Source organism: Lepidochelys kempii, chromosome 3, assembly GCF_965140265.1.
Source record: "Lepidochelys kempii isolate rLepKem1 chromosome 3, rLepKem1.hap2, whole genome shotgun sequence".
In the NCBI taxonomy this organism is placed as follows: Eukaryota; Metazoa; Chordata; order Testudines; family Cheloniidae; genus Lepidochelys; species Lepidochelys kempii.
In genome coordinates this window covers 142,530,214-142,548,875 of record NC_133258.1, presented here as the reverse complement: position 1 = coordinate 142,548,875, position 18,662 = coordinate 142,530,214, and the positions used below count along the sequence as shown (strand labels likewise).

The 18,662-nt window shown below is 45.1% G+C and overlaps 1 protein-coding gene across 1 annotated transcript in view; it reads left to right on the top strand.

Annotated features, from left to right (window-relative positions):
• Window positions 1-13,293: 13,293 nt before the first annotated feature.
• MEMO1 (mediator of cell motility 1) overlaps window positions 13,294-18,662 on the top strand; it is a 50,139-nt gene continuing 44,770 nt past the window's right edge. Inside the window, exon 1 of the mRNA XM_073338318.1 lies at window positions 13,294-13,648. Within this exon, the coding sequence (XP_073194419.1) occupies window positions 13,588-13,648 (61 nt within the window). The 5' untranslated portion in view covers window positions 13,294-13,587. The remainder of the gene's footprint in view (window positions 13,649-18,662) is intronic.

Here is an 18,662-nt window from a genome sequence, read left to right as displayed (position 1 = left end):
GGATTGGACATGCAAGGGGTTACAGAATGAGACTGTTAGTTCTAAACTTCCGTCAGGTGTCCTGATTAATGACAATATAATTCTTCTTCAAAAACGGAGGGGGGGGGGATTTAAAGGATTTTAACTGGAGTGTTTTGACTTATGAAAAAGGTGATGTTAAAAATCTACACCCACTCCCTTCCCCTTTCTTGATCTAACTTCAGGTGAAAAATGACCCTCCTTTGTGTATCACTAAAAGCTCTTCTTGTTTCCTTCAAAATCTCTGATGCTTAAAAGGCAATTAATGTGTTCTACGTGCCCCGCCCCTTTCCTTCCCCAACTGCTTACAATTTAATTGTGCCACTTTGACGTTTAGTACTAAGCAGTATCACTGTTTTAGAGATAATTTGTTAGAAATGAAGCACTACTTTTATTCTAGGAGTAGCAGTTGCTATCCTGCCAGATGCCAGGATTAGGGTAATAGAAATTAGTGTGGAATTTTTCACTGAGGGTAATGCATCTGAAGAACTTAGCCTTTGTTTCAGTATGCAAATTATCTGTGAAAAGTGTGTGGTGTGATTTCTTCACACACACACACACACACTTTTTTGGTGGGGGGCGGGTTGGGCAGTTATTGATAATTCTCTGACACCATTTCCCAGCATGTTTGGAGTCAGGGGTTGGGATCAAATGGAGAGAAACTCCTGCTGAAGCCAATAGGGAGGCTTCTGCATGGGGGGAAATGGACAAACCATTTCCTGGGCTAATGGTGAACTAGGACTGTGCTGCCCCCTGAGTGGGAGGGGACAGCTTGACTCAGACCAAGACAAGCTTTCAGTTTTTTGTCTTTTGGTCTTGGCAACCGAGACAGACAGACAGAACAGCTCAGGGGGAAGTCTGATTAACTCCCCCGCCCCACAAAGGGAGTCTTTGAACTGTTGTGGGAAAGTTGCATGGATCAGGCAGTTCCAGCACTAGGGAGACCCATATCCACAGTGGCAGCCGGAGATCTGCCAGCTGAGGCCTTCACAGGACTCCAGATCAGGGAGCCTGGTAGGAGCCGGTGTGGGATCTACAAAAGGACTTAGGTGTTGCAATGCTCAGACTTGCAATGCTGAGCGTGATGATGACTAAATTTTAAGCACCTAAAAAATTACAGGAACAGTGCCATACCCCACAAAGTCAAGCTGGGTGCCTAGACTCACCATACAGTGAATGAGGAGAGAGAGGCACCTCAGAAGTGAGACATAAAAGCAAGCATGCTAGGTGGGGAGCCACTTAAACTAGCTGACAAGTTTCAGAAACTAGCTGAGGGAAAGTGCCAACCAGAGGGAGTATGCTAAGCTCTGTCCCTCTCATGGAGATAAGCAGCATCCTGTAGCTCTGACTTCGGCGCCTATCTCTGCTTAGTGATGCGCAAACAGAACCTGTCTCCTGGAGGTGCCTTGGCCACCTAAGCTGTTTCTTGTGGGAATGAGTTAGGTGCCTGCCTCACTCCATACACACGGACTGCCAGAGGTCGTTCCTTGTAATTCTCAGCCCAGTCGTTAAAGCAGTGACAGTCTCCTGGGGTGTGGGAAACCCAGATTCAATTCCTATTTCTCAGGAGGGTGCTCTAACCATTGAGCTAGGGGATAGCCTGATGTGGGGCTTCTCAGTCTCTTCAGTTGAAGCTTTCCACTGTAAATAAATGAGTGATTGGAGCAAGGAGATTGGACCCAGGATTTCCAACCTTGTAAGTCTAGGGACTTACTGGTACGGAGCTGGGCTGGGGCTGGCTCTGGCCCCCGGAAGGGGTAGGGCTGGGGGAGGTCAGAGCCAGCCCTGGCCCACCCTGTATTGGCAAGTGCACCCTTCCCCCTCCACGGGGTAACAGCAGCAGCCAGGGGCTCTGGCAGCGATTTATAGGGCCCTGGGCAGTAGCGGCAGCCAGAGCTCTGGGCCCTTTAAATCGTCCTCAGAGTCCCGCCGCCGCTTCCCCAGGGCTCCGGGGACAGGGCTCCGGGGACAGGGCTCCGGCCGCCACTACCGCCCTGGGCCCTTTAAATCATCTCCAGAGCCTGCCGGAGCCCGGGGAAGCGGTGGCTGGGCTCCGGGGATGATTTAAAGGGCCCAGGGCTCAGACGCTGCTACCGCCGCAGGCCCTTTAAATCGCCACCCCAGCCCCACCGCTGCTACCCCAGGGCTCTGGCAGCGGGGCTCTGGCAGCAATTTAAAGGGCCAGGGGCTCCAGCTGCCTGGGGAAGCTGATCCACCCCGGTACGGCACACCGTGGCATACCAGCTTACTTTCACCTCTGTGGATATCCTAACTGCTGGACTACAGAGTCATTCTCTCTCTGGCCCAGCGATTATTTAAATATTTATCCACAGTGGATCTCTCTCACTCTCACACACACACTCCTCTCTTTCCCTCTTCCACCAGCCAGAGGTTGAACAGGACCTGATCTGGTAGGTGATCTCTGAGCACCTCTACCAGATTGGGCCCTACACAGGAATTAGGCAGCTGAGTGCCTATATTTCCCAGTTTGTGAATTGTTTTGGGCTTAGGCCAGAGATGGATGTCTGGATGCCTAGAGGGAGGAAGCAGTGTGCATGCCCAGAGGTGGGAACTTTTACCCTGAAAACTTACTCAGCTAGTGAGTTTAGGGATTTACAGGGTTCGGTGGGAGTGCTGTGTATTGCAAAGGAGCCAAAACTGGGACTTGGGAGCCTACTATGATGATATGTGGAATCTTCTGTAATATTTTTATGAATCCTTTATGTGCCCCAGTTTCCCCTACATTTCACATGCTACCCAGTGGTGAGGAGAAAAGGACAGTTTGCTCCTAGGGCAGGCTAAGAGACCTAGGTATGAATATTGCCTAGCTGTCTGAGGCTGACTGGATCATTAAAAAGGACCTGCCAGGGCTGAGCTCATATCAATGGAGTAGTGTTTCTCAACTTTTTTATTCTGGTGATCCCCTTTGGACTTAAAAAACTACCCCTTAGGAAAAAATTGCAGCCCTCTTTCTTCAAGCCTGGGGCTTCAGGCCAGCTCAGAGCGTGAGGATAAAACATGTATTTTAGCTTTGCGCAGCCCCCTGTGGCATGGTGCCCCTGGCAATTGCCCTGCTTTCTATCCCCTAATGCTGGCCCTGCTTTTGACCCTTCCCCCATCCCCACTCTGACCACCCCCTGGGGGTCAGAACCCGCAGGTTGAAAAACACTGCAATGGAGAATCTGAGAAGACAATGGAAAACCTCATCACCAGGAAGTTGACACCTAGCAACCAAGGAGGTGGTGGAAGATGTATTTCTCTGCTTCTTGGCAGGGAAGCTGAGCAAAGTCCCCTAGCTTGAGAACAAAGGACTGGGAAATGTAAGATGGGGGGACAAGAATTGGTTGCTGGAGGGAGACCGGGGTCTTACCAGGAAACTGTTTAAGGAAGTCAGAGAGAAACAGAGCCTGAACGTGGAGTTTGCTACACCTTGATTGGCTCTGGGCTAACCAGATGGACTTGGACTATGGTTTAACCTCCATTCTCTACACTAACATAAGGGCTTCTATGCTGTGGTCCAGTTGACTAATGAATCCTGTTCTTTTGACAATGCTGTTTGAGTGTCCCTGCAAATACTGACTGAGGTGCACTAATCCCTGGAGCGTGTATGAGTTTCTATCAGGAGTCCATGTCAGTTGAATTCACTGAACAGAGATCTCTGTATGAAGCAGGAGTGTTGGAGCCCCAGAGTTGTAGTCTTGGGAGGCTGTGAGGCCAGGTGGACTATCCTGAAGGAAGAGCAAGTCCCCTGGGGGGTCTGACACACTGAAGGGATTCTGCCCAGGGCTGAAGATGCAGTAAGAGTTCTTTGCTGAAGCCGGCCAATGTTCACAGCACTGCAGTACTCCTCCCCGGACTCAACCTCAGCATGCCAGCTGCTTAGAAAGGTGCCCAGGAGGGAGCTGGGGTTGGGAGGCAGGGAACTGACTGATTTGTTAATGTTTAGTAGATACTTATTAGTTAAACCCCAACCCTTTCCTTTCCCAGATTGTATCTTCCCAGCTCCCAGTAAAGTCTCCCTTTATTATACAGTTGATTTTGAGTGTTATTTCTTTGCTAGGGTTTGTGTTGAAGTACTTTTATTGGTTTGGTATGGATCACAGTTGAGAGGGTCAATCGTGGTTCAGACTGTCAATAAACTGGGCAGACACCGCCACACTGGTGGTATATTCTATAATTAGATTTAACCAAACCAGCAACAAATGTGTGCTCCTGGGTCACTATACTAGCTTAACATGGAGCCACAGACAGTCCCCTTAGACGCTCCAGCCTATATTACCACCCAGACAAACTGAACTTCTGTGATGATGGCGGGGGGTCAGTCACTTACCCAGGTCAATGGATGCTCAGGACCTGACACCAAAGACAATGCTGTAGCCAATCCTTCAGTTAACTAAAGATTTATTAACTAAGAAAAAGCAATGCGTTACTAAAAGCTTAAAGCAAATAAAATACGTTACAGTTGGATCAAAGTATATTTGAAAGTCATGTTAAATCTCCTAGTTTTCTATAAGTCTCTCTGAATTGCCCAACTAGTTCTTAGGTACCTCACTCCTTTTGTTCAAAATTTCCTGTCATAATTCACCCATCCAGAGCTGGGGTAGGAAAGAAGTGGCCAATGTCCTTTGTTCTCCCCTTTTATGTCTTGACCCTTTTTGCTGGCAAAATCCTTGCTGTGCTTTGTCATCAGTCCTTTATATGACTTGCAAATCTTTGCCTGCACCTTCTGCGTATGTGCTGGTTGAGGTGTCTTTGGGGATGACATGCAGAAGCTCTTGGTGACAGCTCCTTTGTTAATCCAGAAGAATTAACCTGTGGGCATTTTGCAGATCCACAACATGTTTGAGTTACACACATATAGCAAAATTTCATAATTCCACACACAATGTTGATAGACACATCATAAAAAGATAATACTCAGATTACAACTATTCCAATGATACCTCCCAAGGCATACTTTATACAAGATTTACCACAAGTCTGTAAAAGTGGTGACCATATTAGTGTAGATGGTCATCTTCCCCTTTAGATAGCATCACAGAACTCTTCACAATGGGTGAGTTAATTTGGTTGAAACACTGAATACAAATAACAACAGGAGCCAAATTAGCTCATTCATCTTAACTGCTATTCTGTTTTTGTTCTCCCCCTCCCCCCGACCCTCACCAGTGCAATCAGGTGGGAAAATGAAGGGGGTAGGGGAGACAGCAACTGGAATACAGGGAGCTGCAAAAACAAAAGGGCAGCAGTGGAAACTAGTGTGTTTGTTGCTTCTTAAAGAGAAGTGGAGTAACAGAGCAAAAGGACATGCTGCTATTCACAGGTACTGTGACATTCAAGGAGTTCAGCTGTGGGTGGCAGTATCTAAAGTGTTTGAACTTCTAAAGACCAACAATTCCACAGTGATCTCAATACACAGTACAAGTTTCCAACAGAAAATTATGTGAAGCAAGACCTCATCTCAGTCTTGATTGGACAGAACAAATTTCCTCCAAGAGGTGTGGTTCTGTGCAAGTTCAAAGTAAAATGACTTTCATGTCTTCTCCCTTCACTCTCCAAAATAGCTTTTGGTAAAGAGTTTAGCTTGCTATGCTAGGTCAGCCTGGAATTTCCAAGCTCAGAGCATCTATGCTAGTCTCCAGTTCAGCTGTCACTTGCCATCAGAATTCCTATCATTCAGCTGTACTCATAAATGCTGATGTCAATGTCACCTGCTAACTGTGCTTCCATCTAGGCTAGATTGAGAGAAACAAAAAGTTATTCTTTGCAAGGGAATGTTGTTGAAGAATGACTGTTAGGAAGGTCTCTTCAGGGAGGCTTTATACAAGAGAACAATTAAGAACTTGAGCCTAAGAGCAATGAAACAATTTATAAGTTTTTTTTTAAAAGGCTTTTTAGAATTGATATCTTGGATATGTATTTAAAAACTGGTTTCAGACAGTTTCATCAGACATCTGATGAAGTGAGCTGTAGCTCACGAAAGCTTATGCTCAAATAAATTGGTTAGTCTCTAAGGTGCCACAAGGACCCCATTTCTTTTTATTTAAAAACTGCATTCCTTTAAGCCTTTATTTGTTAATTTTGTGTCACTTGATAGTCATGCAGCACTTCCTCAGACAGCCTGGGTTAGAAAAAGTAGTTAGTTACTATTTTAATATTCATATCAAGTGAATGCAGTGTCCAAAATAGAGTTCGGGTGCTGGGGTAGGAAGTAATGGTATAGTCCAATTTCTTAAAGGATTTCTCTTTAAACTCCTCCAACTGTGATCAGTGAGAAGTCTAGCTATGTTTTACAGTACCAACCTATAATTAAGCCAAAACAATGTTAACATTTTTTCTTAGGAAACGCTAGTTTTGTCAGGGCTCTAAAATGAAATGTCATGTTTCAGAGTAGCAGCCGTGTTAGTCTGTATTCACAAAAAGAAAAGGAGGACTTGTGGCACCTTAGAGACTAACCAATTTATTTGAGCATAAGCTCTTCTGAGCTACAGCTCACTTCATTGGTTGCATTCAGTGGAAAATACAGTAAAAATGAAATGTGTATTTGTTTTGTTTTTTAAATGTATAGTAAATCTTAATCGAGGGATTTTACAAATAAGTGTGAAAAACAGATGCCACTCCAGGAAACCTACACTAATTAAAATTGGGGAAAAAAATCAAAGGAGCTACAAGTTAGAAAAATCATTAACAGCGGGAAACCAGAGGATAGGTCAAAAATTTTTAAAAAGCAGTACTTCTGAAGAAGCATTTCAGCCCAGATCTACATAGCCTGAAGACATCTCTCTGTTGACTCTTGACCAATCCGTCTTATCAGAATGCTTGATTAACCTAAGACCAACCTAAGACCAATATGGCAAACAAAGCAGGTGAACCACCCCAGCTACAGTATGCCTTTCCAGTAACACTGGAAGAATTGGAGGCAATGCATGGTGCTTTGAGGTCTGTAGTACATGAGATGGGCCTGGACTTAGCAGTATTTGCTTCCCTGAAGACCATTATCTTTTTTTGCTTCTAAAGTGACAGTGGAAAGAAAGGATTTCCTACCGAAAGCAATTCTTAAAAGCCATATCACACCCCTCTACTTTGATTGCACTTAACATCAACTCTACCAGGGCCACTTTAAGAATAGTCCAGAGCTGAGTGAATAATTGTGAGGGTTTTGTTATTGTTCAGCGACCGAACCAAAACAATTTTTTGCTTTGAGCCCAAGTGGAATTTTGTTTTCTCACAGAAAAAAAATGGTTTCAGAGTAGCAGCCATGTTAATCTGTATTCGCAAAAAGAACAGGAGTACTTGTGGCACCATAGAGACTAACAAATTTATTTGCGCATAAGCTTTCATGGGCTACAGCCCACTTTATCGGATGCATAGACTGTTAATCTAGTGAAACATTTTGAATGTTGACAGACTGGTTACTTTTGACACTTGTTTTTGTGTGTGTGGTTTTTTTGTTTGCCTAAAACTACTTGCCAAATTCTACCTGTAGTTATGAATAACTTTGCACTGAAAAACTGCATTTTGGGGGTAAATTTACTATTTGCTGAAAAAAATGCATCCCGCTCTAGTCCAGACACAGTAACCAGAGTTCTTAGAAATGTAAAGATGCAGCACACAGAAAATGAAGGCATATGTTATAGATACATACTTCACACACCTCCCCTGTATTTTGTTTTAATTAAGAGATGGAGCATCTGAAATGATAAGGAGACTAGTTTCTTAGGAGAGAGGTTAGGAGCAGTTTAAAATTGGTTTAATGTGGAAAGCTAGCTTCAATTGTAACTATGGAGTTTCTTCTACTGCTTCTAATATGTGATATCAGCTCTCACCATTGTATGCCAATAGTAGGAAGAGTACCAATAGTTTGAAACAAACATGCTGCTTCTTCAACAGACTATCTTTGACTTTCAAGGTTAAACCTACATTATATTTTTCCTTTCCATTTCAGACAGTTAAAGACTGTTAATACAACTGGAATAAATATTTTAAAGGGTCAGTGAGTCTAGCTCCAAACTATTTTGCATATAGACATTCTCTATGGTTCATGTTTTCTCTTTTATGGTATGCATTGTCTTTGCTTGTGTGTTTTATGCCCCAAATAAATAGTGAGTCTGGAAACTTTTGGTTTTAAACACCAACATTTGTAACCTTTGCCAAACTTCTTTAAGTTTCTTATGTATCACTGCCCTTTACTAAGGTTGTCATCCAAAAAACAAGACATGATTTTGTAAGGCCTGCAACACATGATCTACTATTCTCTAAAATACTGTAGATTCACTCACTGACGACTGCGTATTGTAACCTTGCATATCTGACCAATCCTTTAAACATTCACAGTTGAAATCTTGTAAGCTTCACGCAGCCCACCCGTTAAGCAAGTAAGCCCACACTTCTACACTTAACTTTGACTGCAACGAGACTACATACAGCTTGTAAAGCTAAGCATGTGTGTAAGTCTTGGTAGGGGTGGTACATAAGCCTTGATATTTCAGAACTGGAACTTCCAGTTCCTGCAGTGCTCTGGCTCAACTAGTGCTCCGCATTATTGTAGTTTTCAATATACAGTTAGCCACCCATGCACATGTAGCACAGCTTCTGTTAGCTACTTGTTCTGGTAATATGGCAAGAAAATCCATATAATCTTCAGCACCTGATTTTCAAATTGATGTTAGTCAAATCAGAAATAGTGTTCACCAAGATACTCAACTGAGGGCTATTTTTAATACAAAAATCTTTCTATCTGCAGCCATTTTAACTGTTGAGCTGTTATTTACAAGATTTTTTAAAATAGGCAAATGCTTTTTTTTCCAGGTATGTTTTGAGGAAAACCCACTTCAGCCTCTGTAAATAGGTGAGTGAAAAGTAATCCCTTTCAGGCAGAGCCCAAGCCTGCAAAGTTTCAGCCCAGAAGGAAAAATGTCAGCAATCTATGGAGCAATTGAAACCAGTGGGCTAAAGTAGAAACACATGCACCCTGTAGGTCTCTGCTATGCTTGTTAGAATATACTTATGTCTTTGTTCTGATCATTGCATTTAATTATATAACAAGTTATTTTCAGCCAAGCCTTTGTTTGTGTGTGTTCTCCTGTTACAGCATTTCACACAATCTGAAGTCACTTTGAAATGCCTGTCCTATACAACAGGACAGTGTGATAAGTCAATTGCTGCAGTAACAGGTTACAGAAATGAGAGAGGAAGTCAGCAGAGCCTCTGCTAATCTTCACTGCAGAATTAAGGCTTCCTTTAACTGGGGTTCAAATGTACCCAGGGTCCCATAAACAGAAGAATCAAGTTTCCAGCAGTCCTGAATCAACGGTGGCTAAGGAGTTAAGGAATCCATTTATCCTGATGCTTATGCGGGTGTCTTGCATCCCCTTTCCTGCTGGGATTTTCTCTCTTCTCTAGAAAAAAGAAAAGGAGTACTTGTGGCACCTTAGCTCACAAAAGCTTATGCTCAAATAAATTGGTTAGTCTCTAAGGTGCCACAAGTACTCCTTTTCTTTTTGCGAATACAGGCTAACACGGCTGCTATTCTGAAACCTGTCTCTATTCTAGGACATCCTGTGTCTGCTTGGCAATTCGCCTTAATAAACCAGTAAGTTTCTTGAGAGGAGTGTTAACAAGCCTAATAACTGGCAGCAGTCAGGCTTCTACGTGCTTAAAAGACAAGATTATAATAAGCCTTTAGCTAGTCAGGCTGTTTGGGGTTTATTTTGCCAATCATGTGTAGGCTGAAGTGTTGCAGGCATCATCCTCTATGACCCCCCATCCCTCTGTACTACTAAGGTACATATGAAATTATAGTCTTTTCCACTATATTCTGATTTAGACAGCAATGAGTGGGTGTGGTGGGTGACTTTCTTTTAACAGCAGAAGACTATTAGAAACAGCAGATTCCCTGTAGACTGTGAATGGCAGTTTGAAATGGACAGCTGCAAAGGAGAGAGAGAGAGCTGAGACAACAGCCACAGCGGTGAGCTGCTCCCTGGGGAGGGGAGAGACTGGGAGCAGGCAGTGATGAAAAGGTGACAGAAAACAGGGTAATATGTGAGAAGAGCTGTGTCAGAGAAGAGAAAATTGAGAAAAATATGAGGAAGTAAAGGAAAAAGCAGTAGAACCAGAGAGTGTGGTTGTAAAAAAAAAAAAAAAAAAAAAAGACAGATATCCATCTGGCTGGACAAGTCTTTCTTTGTATTTTTCTTTGTGTTCATGGTGGGTTACATCAAGGCTGTTGCTACAGGGAGACAGTAGGGCTTGCTTCACAGCCTTCTTGGATGACTGGGCCAAGTGCTCAGCACAGGGCAAGATGATCCTGTGCCTCTGTATTCCCAGCACTGTGTGGGCCTGTGTTATTGTGCTTCCTCTGAAGAACAACTGCGTGCTTCTTTGGTTCTGCCCCAGGTCTTATTTCACTGAAACACTAGTGGGGGGAACCAGTTACCTGCCCCGGCTTACACTATCTAGAGAGCTAAGGGTTTGAATCTTTGTAAAGGCAGAGACCCCCTGAAGAGAAGCATAAGGTGGTAAAATACACCCTGCAATTGAAAGTGAAAAATTCCTAGAAAGAAAAGCAAAGGAGGGAGAGACCCCATTGGTAAGGAAAGAGGGAAAATGGATTGTGAAACATTCCTAGGGTGAGGAGAGAAAGGCAAAGAGAGGTGAGAAGCTCACTTGGAAAGAGTTGAGGGAAAGTTTAGCACGGACAAGTTGCACTGCCTTTAATACAAGCTAAGCTGCTTAAGAGCTTTGACCTGCTAAAATAGAGCTAAAAGTGTTCTTGTGCTGGGTTTAGCTAGCACGTTAGCTAAACCTGACCTAAAATTGCCCATTTTTCCTAGTTTAGACAAAGCCAAATAGGTGGGAAAAGGAAAGACTGTAGGAGAGAAGGGGCCTGTATAGAAGGGGCGGGAGAGGAAAGAGAAGAGGCATGAGGAATAGCACTTAGGCGATTGACTATTAAAATGGAAAGACTGAAGAAAAAAAGACAAGCAGACAGAGAGAAAGCAATCCTTGAGTTCAGAAAGGAAATAAAAGAGAATAGAGAAGGGAAAGTGTGGTTTACCGCTCTTAAACCCACCCCACCCCAAAAAAATTGGTGTCTAAATGTGACAACCATTTTACATCCACAGCAGGGATTATATGATTTTGTGGACTGAATGTTCCTGGGAAAGCCAGTGGTGAGATGGATATAGGAGTGCAATGTTCTAATGTCTAAGGAAGGGAAATAACCTGCTTTGTTTTACTCTATTGATTCTGGCTTTTAGAGGGTGTTTTTGCATGTTTGGAAATATACAAGGGCATTTGGATCTCTGGCATTCGTGCATGCTTATTTAATGTGCCACACTGGTAAACTATTTTTACAAAGAAGTCCTGAAGACTTCTAGGAAGGTTTCTTTATTGATTTTCATTTTTTTTAAAATAGGTGTGGAAATCTTTTAATTTAAATAGTAGAAAAATGGCACTGGATATTTCAAAACTTTTTGGGAGAAGTTACAGTCTTTAGATCCCCCTAACCTTTTTTGAACTACTAACAACCTCCTAAATTTTGCTTTACTGGTTATGGGCTGGAAGTTTATGACAGTTTTGAATTGCTGTCTGACCTGACTTTTCTTGTTTGTACAGCAGCATGATAATTGTTCCTCACCATTGAGTAAAACTTTATCCCCATAGTTGGTTCTGTTGAGAGGTTAATTAGTTCAGAAGTTGGTACTCCTAGTACTGACCTAGCTATGGAATGTGGTTTGGGAATTTTGGGATACAGCTATAACTGCAGTGTGCCAGCATAGGGGGTAATTATATATATGATTCTTCAAGATATTTATTACAAAATAAACCTCTCAATACACTGTATGTAGTGATAAGCTAATATTCATTTAAAACTATGGTGAGAGACAGAGAAGTGGAGGTCATGGAAGGGTTCAACGTCTTCTGAGGTACCCAGCACGAATAAGAGGAATTGATATAGCGTCTTAACATAACTATCTACTAAGTGCTGACTGAAGGGCCAAATTCAGAGCTCAGTGACACATTCACACGTGAAAATACAGTGTTTGTAAATGGAAGCCTACAGCATGCACTGGTGGATGTGTGCTTGCAAGGCTTACTGTAAGCCCCCCTTCTGCCACACTCTCGAGAAATCAGCCTATGTTTAACAGCTAGTCTGGGGGCAGATGGGAAAAGTGTGTGTGTGTGAGATTACAAAGCAAAACCCCAGTATCTCTCTCTCCCCATCCGTTGCACATTGCTAGTTAATCCAGGGGTAAATCCCTTGGGCCCGGGCTGTGGTGTTTGCAGGGTACCCAATGCCACAGGGCTCTAAGCCCTAGGGAAGGCATCTGTACTAGAACAAAAAGAAAAGGAGGACTTGTGGCACCTTAGAGACTAATTTCAGAGTAACAGCCGTGTTAGTCTGTATTTGCAAAAAGAAAAGGAGTACTTTTGGCACCTTAGAGACTAACCAATTTATTTGAAGTGAGCTGTAGCTCACGAAAGCTTATGCTCAAATAAATTGGTTAGTCTCTAAGAAAGACTAACAAATTTATTTGAGCATAAGCTTTCGTGAGCTACAGCTCACTTCATCGGATGTAACTCACCAAAGCTTATACTCTAATAAATTTATTAGTCTCTAAGGTGCCACAAGTCCTCCTTTTCTTTTTGCGAATACAGGCTAACACGGCTGCTACTCTGAAACCTCTCCTAACTGGACCTCTGCTCGTGCCATTCCAGGCCCCAACCCGCTAGGCCCCCGGGGCTGATGGCTACAACAGCCCCCCTGGCTGAAAGGCGGGCCAGGGGGAGCGCTGTCCCCGTGGCCCGCACTGGGGCTGGCCTGGGTAAGGCGGCGCGCGCACGGGCCCCGCCGGCCGAGCCCCCACGGCCTTAGCCCGGCAGCTCCGCAGTCCCCGCCGGGGCCTCGCTCCCCAGGGGTCCGCCCAGCCTCCCCACGCCACCCTGTCCTCTTCTGCCCTGCCACCACAGAGACACCAACTCGCCAATCAGCGAGGCCAGAAGCCATCGCCCCGGCAACCCTGGTGACCAATCCACACTGGCTCTCCGCCTCTGGTCCTTTCCCCGCCCCGCCCCCCATCGTTCCCCTCCCCTCTAGCGGCGCTGTCCAATCACAGGCCGCGATCGGTCCTGTGGGGCGGGGGGAGACGGGGGGAGGAGCAAGGGCGTCCAATCGCTGCCGGGCTTTTGCTTTCGTCACCCAATGGGGAGCCGCTTTGCCCGCTTCTGTGCAATCCGCATTCCACGGGAGTCGCACAGGGCCAAACCCGGCAGCCGCGGCCTCCTCCTCGCCTCCCCTCCCCTCGCCTAGTAGCCGGCGGTTGCCTCGGGCTTTGTCCCAGGCCGGCTCCCCTTCCCCGCCCGGGTTCGTGTCGGGGGCCGAGCCGCCTTTTCCTGCCTCTCACAGCGCTTCTCCCCGAGCCGCCCGGTCCGCGGCGCCGCCCCGCCCCCCCTCTCGGGGGCTCGGGCTCTGCCGGGGGAGGAGGGGGATTAGCGCTGCCGCCGCGGCTGGGCCCGTCTCCTGCCCCCTCCCCCCCGAACACCATAGGCGGCTCAGGCACCAAGATGTCCAACCGAGTGCTCTGCCGGGAGGCCAGCCACGCCGGCAGCTGGTACACAGCCTCAGGTAGCGGGGCCGGCCGGGCGCAGCCCCGGCCACCGGGGGCGGGGGGCAGGAGGTTGGGGGGCGGGCCGGTTACCGCCCCAGGGGTGCCCCTCGGGTGTGTGTGTGGGGGGGGCCGCAGCAGGGTGTCACCGCCGCGGGGCCGAGGCAGCTGCGAGCGGACGCTCCGAGGGGCCTGGCCGGCCCCGGCAGGGGTGTGCAGTGTGGTCCCGGCAGCTGCGGCGCTGGCGGGTGTCGGGCTCCGCGGCCCTTTCCCAGCCCCAGGCTGGTCTGGGGGGCCTGGCTGGAGCCAGAGGCTGAGTCAGCGCTTTCCACCCCGGAGGGGCCTCCGGTGCTGATTCTGGGAGCCGCGGCGCGGAGGGGGCCGTGCAGGGCACATGGCGCTGGCCTCCGTCCACACGCTAGCAAAGGCAGTGCCCTCCCAGTCAACGGGCTCGCCCCTGCCCGTCGCGCACAAGCTCCGGAGCCCGCGGGCTGCACGTGCAGTCCCCTTCCCTCATGTAAAACCGTGCAGCAAATCCCCGAGTGCGCCTGCAGAGCAAACTGGCTAGTAAAATAGAACTGGAAGGGCTCATTGTGCCACTAACTGGCTGACCCGAGCTGCCCGTGTCCCAGGCACGGCCGTACCCGAAGCATCGAGGCGGGCAGCGGAGTGTGGTACGACTAGGAAAGGGGAAATGTAAATTGATGGTAGGAACGTAGGAATTGCTGTATCAGGATCAAACCAGTGGTCTAGGATCGCATAATACCTCCGGTAGTATCGGAGGATGCTGGGTACCTTGTGGGTGTGAGAAACTGTAGTGGACAATTATGGAATAACTAGTCATAAGGGAGTTTTGCGAAATAACTTTCTAATGTTGAGATATGTTAGAACATGTAATGATGAAAGCCCCCATTTAAATTTAGGTAAGGTGTAACCCTAATAAACATAGCTAAGATGCTCAGAATGCAGTCTGATGTGTGAACCTAAGTAGAACAGAAGGAATAAAAGAATTCATTGAAGACTAATCCTGTACTTGTTTAGATGGACTAATGATTTAATGGAGTCTCTTTCTCCTCCACTGCCTCCCTCTATAATGTGTGGTGATTGCATTGTATTACTGTATCTGAAAATAGTCTGTGGAGTAATTCATTTCAAAGAGTCAAGCAGTAGTTTGGTTTTTTTGGCCTGCAAAACACTAACTGGGATTTTACTTTGTAATGGCATATATAATCAGACATGTTATTGTAATGTATAATAAAACTGGCTTACATAGTTTAGCCTTTGCATCTCTCGCATCTGAAACTCCTTGCGAAGTGGAGTGCATAAATGAATGGATATATGCATGTAGTCTTGCCTCATAAAGTTAAGTAGTCTTACACCCATTATGTTAACTGCTTAATTCTCAAAGCTGAGATGAAAATTCTTTAATGTAAGCGGACCATGAACAGTTTTTAAAAAAAACTTTTGACTTCCAATTCCATTGTTTCTCTTCTTCCATCCCATCATCTTACTGAAAATCATTATTGAGATTGATAATGTGGGAACTCACTATCACATACTATAGACTAGCTTTTATTTTTGTGTTGATGCAATAATTCAAAACAAAAATGTTTTTATAGTGTTTAATATTGTAAAAACAGTACTATTATTTCCCCCCCCCCCACCTCCATAGTGAATTTAGTTATGTAGATGTCGCATATTGGCTAGAATCAAGGATCTTGTGGCACAATTAGCTATCATAGCTGAGTTTTTCCAGCATTTTAAAAAAAAAAACTTATGGGGGGGAACCCTAGCATTTGTACTGCTGTTACTTGTTCACATATTCCATAATGCCATCAGAAATGGGCTAAAAGTACAGTGAAACCGTTCTGGTGATCCTCCTGTGTTTTTCCTATTCTTTGTGCTGGCCCTTTGGGGAAGTGGAAGATGCAGGTGCTGGGTGCACTCTATAGAGCTGGTGGGGTGAGAGAGGCACTAGCATTGTCTTTTCCTGTAGTCCAAGCAGCAGTGAAGGAGTCTGTCATTGGCTATTGCACATGGCTTCTCCCTCTTAGTGATTGCAGTAAAGTGATAGATAGTGATCTGATCAGTTTCAAGCTGTGTCTGCTGGCACTTCAGGAAAGTGCTATATGTGGTGGTAAGAAACAGGTGATTGTGATTGAAGGCAGTGAAGGTTGAGCTGGACAAAGGAAGTTGTACTGATGGCCTGGTGACACATCCAACTTTAAGAACAAGTTTTGTCACATCCTTTTTGGAATGTTGAGGTCTTGGATAATCCAGGACGAGGGAAGACATACAGACAGGAAAACATAAGAAGAGGGAGAGACAGGGAGATGAAATGAGTAGCTTGACTTTAGTGGGGATATTTTGTAACTGAATTTTATTTCCTGGAATCGTCCATCTACTTCAGTGTAGTAGCAGTCTTTCCGCTGGGAAATTTGTAGGTGTGATCCACTCCAGGCAAAGACTTTAGATCAATTTTCCATTAAATCTAAAAAATAAAATTCTAATGCTTTACCAACTGTTCTGTATAGACACCTCAAATAATACATTTATTTGAATACGAGGTTACATATTTCAACACGAGTGAGGACATTCAAAAATTGTCTTTCATGGTAACATTAACTTGCCCAGATTGCTTTTATTTAATTAGGTTACTAAATTACTAATTAGGTTACTAAACTGATATGTAATGTGGGAAGATAAGGTGATTTAAAAATCTCTCCACCCCCCCCCCCCCACCCTCTTATCTTTAAACGTGGCCATGCTGCAGCTGCATGGCTGGAGCTAAACATGGTTATTGTCTGCACACAACACAGTTAGAATTTAGTAACCATGTCAGCTAAGAGAGGCCTAGGTTGACACATGACTGTCTTTCTGGACTGGTTCAGCACACACTTTTTGGGCAGATGGTGCACCTCAACAAGCCCATGTAACTATTTTTGTTCAGTTTTGCTTCACCCAGTTCTCTGCAGTAGGACACCTAAGAGTGCATTAGCCTATATGCTTTTGTATGCATGTTTTCTGGGTATTGACTGAGAAGACAGTATGGGATAGCTGGCCAGAGACTTTTCTCAAGGGGAAAAAAATAGCAGAGTATTAGATGTGGAGACACAGACGCACATGTGAAGATAGAAAAGCTGATGTTTGAACTCAAACTGGACCATATTCTAACTTGTCACAAAATCATGGTCAAAATTTGTTGTTTGGATGGGGCCTTATTGTTACTTTATTTCTTTTAGTTTTTTTGAGAAATAAAAGAAATTTGAAGGGAAAGAGCCATTGTTTGATAGCTTGATGGGATTTTAGCCTACCCCCCCATTGTCCACACATATGCAAACCTTTAATCCGGCTTTGAATGTTCTTTGAATCTGGGCTTGCTTGTCTGGCAGGAGGTATAGATGAAAGCTCAAGTTTCACTTTAATGCGGGATCTAACCTGCCTACTTTGCAATGAGAATACAACTGAAGATTGGATTATGATAGTCCTCCAGTGCATTCCCATAGTTCTGCAGGGGCTATATTTTCTGGTCCTCTTACCTACTCACTTCCCACTCCCCTCTACACCAGAAGTCACCTGCTGGTTTATGTACACTTTGTTGGCATTTAACTCTTCATTCAGCATGCTCCATTTCTGCAAAGTTCAGCTCATTTGAACAGCATGAGAAGATGCCGTCCCAGGGTGCTCTTAGCCGGCCAGAGGATCACATCAAGGTTCTGGTTGCTCTCTGGTGTAAGTACAGTAAGGAAAACACAGTTTTGGGCGATGCAGTTGAATTAGCATCTCTGCAGGAATATTTCAAAGAGACTGGGGGAGGAGAGGAATCAGGTGGATGACAATTCAGTGTTGGAGAATTAAAAACCTCAATGATACCTACTGCAAGGCAAAGGATACCAATTGAATGTCCCGCAATTTCTCATTCACCTACCCCTCCTATGAGATGTTTGACCAGATGTTTGATGCTGTTGTGAGTACGGAGCCTAGTGCCAGGCTTGATGGGCTTTTTGAAGTGGAATGGTCTGATATTTAGACCAGGGGCAGATGGGAACTTCGTTGCAGAAGAGCTGGAGTAGTCAGCATGGCCAGAGTGACTGGAGGGTGTCCTTATGCTGGATTCCATGGACGTGTTCAAGGACGTACCCAAGGAATGGAATGTAGAGGAAGCAGAGTCAGAGGTGGAGCCACAGTCCGGTAAGAGACAGCTATCACCTTTATTATTGTTATGGGGGGAAATTGTGGTATAAGTGTAGGGTGGGGTTTGCTGACCTTTGACCAATGCAAATATTACAGAGGATATTGCATGCTACGAGGTGGAATTAGCTTCAGTTGAGGGTGGAAGCTATGCTTTTTCCCTTTTCCCTCTTCCTACTCCATCCATGTGTGATCTGGGATGGGAATGGGATGGAATTTAAACATGCAACTAGTGATTTATTCTAACTATGATTTAACTGGTTGCTGATAACACACTTATTCAACATTGGATTACAGGTTTAACAGGAATGAATACATATGTAATATGGATACTCTGCACTCTGTTTATAACACTTTTACTGGGATTAGTACTAAAGCATTGCCTCACTGGCTGTATTAAGTGGAAATGTCCCTTGGTGATGGAGGTATCTGGCCTCCTTGGTTTGTGATATGTTGTCCAGGCCAGGGGAGATGGATTGGGGTGGGATGGAGGAATGAAGATAAAAAGGCAGATCTGTTTGTAGCAAGGCTGTGCTTCCTCCTAGTTCAGTACCTTGTTTATGTTTGCTGAAATGCACCCCCCCCCCAAAAAAAAAAAAAAAAAAGCTGATAATGCTTGAGAATCTTGTCAGTGAAATTCCTCGGCAGGGCAAACTTGCTATGCCTATCCCTGGAGCTTACTAGCCTTGTCCAGTCATTGACATGCTGATCAGGTACCAGGCAGTTAAATAACACCTTGGCATATATAAAGCTGATCCTCTTCCAGTCTGGGATCCCAAGTAGACCAACATCCCCCAACACTGTTGCATTGTGAAATAATGTTAGGACCATCACTAGTAACAG